At 45.9% G+C, this 7,502-nt stretch overlaps 1 protein-coding gene across 1 annotated transcript in view; it reads left to right on the top strand.

Annotated features, from left to right (window-relative positions):
- Positions 1–667: 667 nt before the first annotated feature.
- Positions 668–7,502, top strand: part of ELOA (elongin A) — an 81,318-nt gene continuing 74,483 nt past the window's right edge. The window contains exon 1 of the mRNA XM_069757149.1: positions 668–871. Coding sequence (XP_069613250.1) covers positions 797–871 — 75 coding nt within the window. The 5' untranslated portion in view covers positions 668–796. The remainder of the gene's footprint in view (positions 872–7,502) is intronic.

Genomic DNA, 7,502 nt, shown 5'->3' with positions numbered 1-7,502 from the left:
TGGCTGGAGACTTTGCACCACTGCCCTCTCCCAGAGGGTGGGCTTCATACGCTAGGTGTTGTATACTATGCACATAAGCCACATAGGCTAATAAACAGCTATTAAAGGGATCGTGTCGCTTACCACATGCAGGATAATGGGGAAGCGCAGCAGCGTGATGCTTGTTATAGGGTCAGATGTCCTGTAGGTGCTGGCATCGTGCCCACTGGGTGATCTGAATCCATAACTGCAGCAATGGCTGACATACATGGGGGCTGCCTGCTGCGCTCCGGTATATAGACAGCAAGGAGCTCTGTGAATAAAGGCAAGGCTGAGAGTGACTGCCACAGATAATACACTGACAGGTTCTGGTTACTAAACATTACACTGGTGGCAGCTTAGAGGGTCGCACTGGTGGTCTCCACCACCACTATACACAGGGCTGTGTCAGTCTGCTCTGCTGCCTCACACTAGTGCTTCACTGCCCTGTGCCTGGGGAGCTCAGCTGCTCCCACCATAGTAACCCCCTTCCCTGCAGGGGCTCTGGGAGCCGGTAATTGCGGGGCTCGCTGCTGTCACTGGGGCAGGCAGCCTGTGTACTGGGAGCAGGCGCAGCTGAGCAGCAGCCACCACGGTGCAGCAGGGGCATGGTGACGGGCATGGTGACGTGCGCGAGGGGTTTGCCAGTACTTAACATGGCGGCTCGGGCACGTCACTATCAGCATCCGCTTCCTGCAGCCCGGATTAGCCATGGCGAGCGCTCTGTAAGGAATGTAAAGAAACGGGACTTCCGGTCTCGCTCTTGCCAGTGCTAAAGATGGCAGACCCCGTGGTGGTGGAAGTTGTGGAGAAGCTGCAATCGAGACTGTCGCCCAGTGCCGAGCCCAAGAAGGTAAGGTGGCGGCCGGCAGCCTGTGAGCCGGGTGCTCGGGCCGGTACGCGCCGTCCTGCTGGCCGCCCCCTGCGCCGTGGTGCGGCACGTATGCGACCTCCGCCATATGCCTGCTGCAGGCTCGCCATGGCTGCCCTGAGCAGCTCCTGCTCACACTGGGGGCTGCAGGCAGAGGCATAGCGCTTCTCACCATAGCCCCCACTTGGTGGTCTCAGTACAGGGGGCCGCCACATCAGAGCTCCACAGATGGAGGCTTCCTTAGTGGTGAGGAACTGTACAGACTTCCATCTCCACAGCTGAGGTTTTCCACCTGTTAGAGACTTTATTTTTCTAAAATACATGGAAATGGGACCAAATATCATTTTTGCAATTGTTTTTCATTAAAAAAAAGGTTTCGCCATTGACCTTCTACAGCCGCTGTGTTGCACTGTCTGGCTGGCTGCAGAATGAGGTAACTGAGAATCTGTTAGTGAGCCCGCTGTGCCTATCTGATGGAATGCCACTGCTGTGTTTTCTGGGCTCCGAGACCACTGATGACGAGTGCAGTACATTAGGCCAGGACATACTGCATGGCCCAGATACTGACAAGCGCACGTACCGGCCTCTGCTCCCCTGACCCTAACTTACAGCCTCATAGGCCAAAATTGGGATTGCCATCTGTATACAGGCCGTGAAATACGGGACCTGAGCCTGGCCTAAAGCTGGATCCTAACCAACCATTATGGGGTACTCGTCCCAGCAATCCATTGTGTGGGAGAATTTACCTCTATCTAGCTCTGTTCATGGGTGGAAGGGCTCCATGTAATATTCAGTCTAAGGCCGGGGTCAGACCTAACCTATCAAAATATGGTCTGTTTTTTATGGCCGAAATACGCAGAAAATTTCCGGAACAGTGATCTATATACAATGCAAGGATGCGATTTTTTTTTTTTTTTTTTTTTTTTTTTTTTTTCCTCCCCTCCAAAAAGTATCCGTGTCATCCGCATGGCATCCTTATGGCATGAGCACGGTGAGATTTTCTCACCGGTTTGCAAAATGGACATAGAATGGATCCATGGGCTCAAATATTTGTGAAAACATATATACAGTCAATATATATCAGTGAGAGACACTAAAATATATATATATATATATATATATATATATATATATATATAGTCACCTTGCTATTGTAAGGTAACATTAAGCCTGGTTAATAATGGAGAGATATCAATAAAAGACCTATCCATTATTAATCCAATATTAATAAAGGGTTAAAACACATTATGAATAAAGTATTTTAATGAAATAAATAAACACATGGGGTTTTAATATCTTTATTGTACGCTGAATCCAACTGACGACCCTCGTTCTGAATAAAAAAGGAAAAATAAAAAAACAACATCCCATACGTGTCAGCCGTACAGTCATGTCCCACGATATAAATCCATCTGAAGGGGTTAAATAAATTTACAACCAGGAGCCTGCTAATGCAGCCGCCCCTGACTGTAATAACTGGGGAATGAATGGAATGCAGGGGAACGTAGCTTCGCAGACTTGCCCCCTGGTGGGATAAACTCATATGAACGCTAGCGTGAGAATATATTCAGAAAAATTCCCACGCTAGAGTTCATATGAGTATATGCTTCCAGGGGCGCAGCACCACAAGTCTACAAAGCTACGTTCCCCTGCATTCCATTCATTCCCCTGTTTTTACAGCCAGGAGCACAGCTGCATTAGCAGGCTCCTGGTTGTAAATGTATTTAACCCCTTCAGATGGATTTACATTGTACATCAACTGTGCAGCAGACAGGTATGGGATATTTGTTGTTTTTTTGTTTAACTTTTTTTTCTTCAGAAGACAAGGGTCCTTAGTTGGATTGCGCGTACAATAAAGATATTAAAACCCCATTTGTTTATTTCATTAAAATAATTTATTCATAATGTTTTTTTTTTTTTTAACCCTTTATTAATATTGGATTAATAATGGATAGTTGTCTTATTGACATCTCTCCATTATTAATCTGGCTTAATGTCACCTTACAATAGCAAGGTGATATTAACCCCTTATTACCCCATATCCCACCGCTACATGGGAGTGGGAAGAGAGTTGCCAAGTGCCAGAATAGGCGCATCTTCCAGATGTGCCTTTTCTGGGGTGGCTGGGGGCAGATGTTTTAAGGAGGGAGGGGAGGGGGGGCAATAACCATGGACCCTCTCCAGGCTATTAATATCTGCCCTCAGTCACTGGCTTTACCACTCTGGCGGAGAAAATTGTGCGGGAGCCCACGACCGGTTTTTCTGTGATTTAACCCTTTATTTTAACACCTAGAGCTCCAAAATTTTGCACACAGACACTTCTAACATTACTAGTGAGGAATATGTAAAAATATAACGGATATGAAATGGTTTATTGTATGTAAACCATGTCTCATATCCTGTCGGGTTTGGGAAGGAGATAGCAAAAGCCGACAAATGAATTACCGGCTTTTCTGCTATCTAGTGCTGTATGAAATATATATATCTATATATATAACTAGATTGTGGCCCGATTCTAACTCATCGGGTATTCTAGAATATGCATGTCCCCGTAGTATATGGACAATGATGATTCCAGAATTCGCTGCAGACTGTGCCCGTCGCTGATTGGTCGAGGCAATCATCGTCACCATGGCAACCATTATGACATCATCGTCGCTGTGCCCGTTGCTGATTGGTCGAGGCCGCCAGAGACGCGGGATTTCTATGTCGATGCTGTGCCGGTCTCTGATTGGTCGAGGCCTGGCGGCCTCGACCAATCAGAGACGCGGGATTTCCAGGACAGACAGACAGAAAGACAGACAGACGGAAAAACCCTTAGACAATTATATATATAGATTGCCTAAGGGTTTTTCCGTCTGTCTGTCTTTCTGTCTGTCTGTCCTGGAAATCCCACGTCTCTGATTGGTCGAGGCCGCCAGGCCTAGACCAATCAGCAACGGGCACAGCATCGACGTAGAAATCCGGCGCCTCTGATTGGTTGAGGCCGCCAGGCCTTGACCAATCAGCGACGGGCACAGCGACGATGATGTCATAAAGGACGTAGACATCCCGCGTCTCTGATTGAGCGACGGGCACAGTATCGACGTAGATGTCATAATGGTTGCCATGGCGACGATGATGTCATAAAGGTTGCCTCGACCAATCAGCGACGGGCACAGTCTGCCGCGAATTCTGGAATCATCATTGTCCATATACTACGGGGACATGCATATTCTAGAATACCCGATGCGTTAGAATCGGGCCACAATCTAGTCTATATATATATATATATATATATATATATATATGTGTGTGTTTGTGTGTGTCAATGACATATATATATATATATATATATATATATACCTATTCTATGTGTACACATTTATTCTACCTATTCTACTGTAAGCTGTCAGTGTGATTTTACTGTACACCGCACTGAATTGCCGGCTTTTCTCTCTAACAGCGCTGCGTATTTCTCGCAAGTCACACTGCTGGTCCGTGTGTAATCCATATTTTTCTCACCCCCATAGACTTTCATTAGCGTATTTTTTGCGCAATACGTTGACAAACGCAGCATGCTGCGATTTTCTACGGCCGTACAAGACCGTATAATACGGATCAGTAAAATACGGCAGATAGGAGCTGGGCCATAGAGAAACATTGGTCCGTGTGCAATGCGTTGATTTTGCGCCTCTCCCTTGTCCGTATTCCTCTCTAGTGTGACCCCGGCCTCAGGGCCATACATTTTTTTTTCCTATTTTTCTTATTGCGTATAAGGGCTTCTTGTTGTTTATTTGTTTAACCCCTTAGTGACAGAGCCAATTTGGTACTTAATGACCGAGCCAATTTTTACAATTCTGACCACTGTCACTTTATGAGGTTATAACTCTGGAACGCTTCAACGGATCCCGCTGATTCTGATATTGTTTTTTCGTGACATATTGTACTTCATGTTAGTGGTAACATTTCTTCGATATTACTTGCGATTATTTATGAAAAAAACGGAAATATGGCGAAAATTTTTAAAATTTTGCAATTTTCAAACTTTGTATTTTTATGCCCTTAAATCAGAGAGATATGTCACGAAAAATAGTTAATAAATAACATTTCCCACATGTCTACTTTACATCAGCACAATTTTGGAAACAAAATTTTTTTTTGTTAGGGAGTTATAAGGGTTAAAAGTTGACCAGCAATTTCTCATTTTTACAACACCATTTTTTTTAGGGACCACATCACATTTGAAGTCATTTTGAGGGGTCTATATGATAGAAAATAATGAAGTGTGACACCATTCTAAAAACTACACCCCTCAAGATTCTCAAAACCACATTCAAGAAGTTTATTAACCCTTTACGTGCTTCACAGGAACTGAAACAATGTGGAAGGAAAAAATGAACATTTAACTTTTTTTTGCAAACATCTTAATTCAGAACCATTTTTTTTATTTTCACAAGTGTAAAAACAGAAATGTAACCATAAATTTTGTTATGCAATTTCTCCTGAATACGCCAATACCCCACATTTGGGGCTAAACCACTTTTTGGGCGCACCGCAGAACTTAGAAGTGAAGGTGCGCCGTTTGACTTTTTCAATGCAGAATTGGCTGGAATTGAGATCGGACGCCATGTCACGTTTAGAGAGCCCCTGATGTGCCTAAACAGTGGAAACTCCCCACAAGTGACACCATTTTGGAAACTAGACCCATTAAGGAACTTATCTAGATGTGTGGTGAGCACTTTGAACCCCCAAGTGCTTCACAGAAGTTTATAACGTAGAGCCGTGAAAATAAAAAATCGCTTTTGTTTGCACAAAAATGATCTTTTTGCCCACAAATTTTTATTTTCACAAGGGTAACAGGAGAAATTAGACCACTAAAGTTGTTGTGCAATTTCTCCTGAGTACGTCGATACCCAATATGTGGGGGTAAACCACTGTTTGGGCGCACCGCAGAGCTTGGAAGAGAAAGAGTGCCGTTTTACTTTTTCAATGTAGAATTGGCTGGAATTGAGATCGGACGCCATGTCGCGTTTGGAGAGCCCCTGATGTGCCTAAACAGTAGAAATCCCCCACAAGGGACCCCATTTTGGAAACTAGACCCCCCAAGGAACTTATCTAGATGTGTGGTGAGAACTTTGAATGCCCAAGTGCTTCACAGAAGTTTAGAATGCAGAGTCGTGAAAATAAAAAATATTTTTTTTTTCCACAAAAAAGATATTGTAGCCCCCAAGTTTTTATTTTCACAAGGGTAACAGGAGAAATTGGACTGCAATAGTTGTTGTCCAATTTATCCCGAGTACGCTGATGCGCCATATGTGGGGGTAACCCACTGTTTGGGCGCACGGCAGAGCTCAGAAGGGAGGGAGCACCATTTGAACCCTAACCATGATCACAACCCTTACCCCAAAACAACCCTAATGTCAACCCTAACCATAACCCTAATCAAAACCCTAAATCCAACACACCCCTAATCCTAATCTCAACCCTAACCTCAAACCTAACCCTAATCCCAATACACCCCTAATCACAACCCTAACCTTAACCCTAATCCCAAACCTAACCCTAATCCCAAGCGTAACCCTAATGCCAACCCTAACCCTAATACCAACCCTAATCCAAACCCTAACCCTAATCCCAGCTCTAACCCTAACTTTAGCCCCAACCCTAGCCCTAACTTTAGCCCCAACCCTAGCCCTAAGGCTACTTTCACACTTGCGTCGTTTGGCATTCCGTCGCAATCCGTCGTTTTGGACAAGAAACGGATCCTGCAAATGTGCCAGCAGGATGCGTTTTTTGCCCATAGACTTGTATTGCCGACGGATCGTGACGGATGGCCACACGTTGCGTCCGTCGTGCACTGGATCAGTTGTGTTTTGGCGGAGCGTCGGCACAAAAAAACGTTCAATGAAACGTTTTTTTGTACGTCGCATCCGCCATTCCTGACCGCGCATGCGTGGCCGTAACTCCGCCCCCTCCTCCCCAGGACATAGATTGGGCAGCGGATGCGTTGAAAAACTACAGCTGCTGCCCACGTTGTGCACAATTTTCACAACGTGCGTCGGTATGTCGGGCCGACGCATTGCGACGGCCCCGTACCGACGTAAGTGTGAAAGAAGCCTAACCCTAAATTTAGCCACAACCCTAACCCTAAATTTAGCCCCAACCCTAACCCTAAATTTAGCCCCAACCCTAACCCTACCCCTAACCCTACCCCTAACGCTAGCCCTAACCCTAACCCTAATTTTAGCCCCAACTGCTGTTCTCCTGCCGGCCGGCAGATGGAGACAGATGGCGGGCGCACTGGGCATGCGTCCGCCATGTTCTTCTGCCGGCGGCCAGGAGGAGCAGCAAGAGGATCCAGGGACACAGGTGAGTATTGTAGGGTCCCCAAATCCCCCTATTTCTCTGTCCTCTGATGTGCGATCACATCAGAGGACAGAGAATTACACTTTACTTTTTTTTTTTTTTTTGCGGTCGCCGGTAAACAGTTAATTACCGGTGATCGCAAAACAGGGGTCGGTAAAACCGACCCCGATCATGCTCTTTGGGGTCTCGGCTACCCCCGGCAGCCGAGACCCCAAAGAGTCTCCCGGTGCCGGCCGGCGGGCGCACTGCGCATGCGCCCGCCATT

Source organism: Ranitomeya imitator, chromosome 3 (assembly GCF_032444005.1).
Source record: "Ranitomeya imitator isolate aRanImi1 chromosome 3, aRanImi1.pri, whole genome shotgun sequence".
Classification (NCBI taxonomy): domain Eukaryota; kingdom Metazoa; phylum Chordata; class Amphibia; order Anura; family Dendrobatidae; genus Ranitomeya; species Ranitomeya imitator.
The sequence above is the reverse complement of the archived record's forward strand: the minus strand, read 5'-3'. Positions and strand labels throughout refer to the sequence as shown.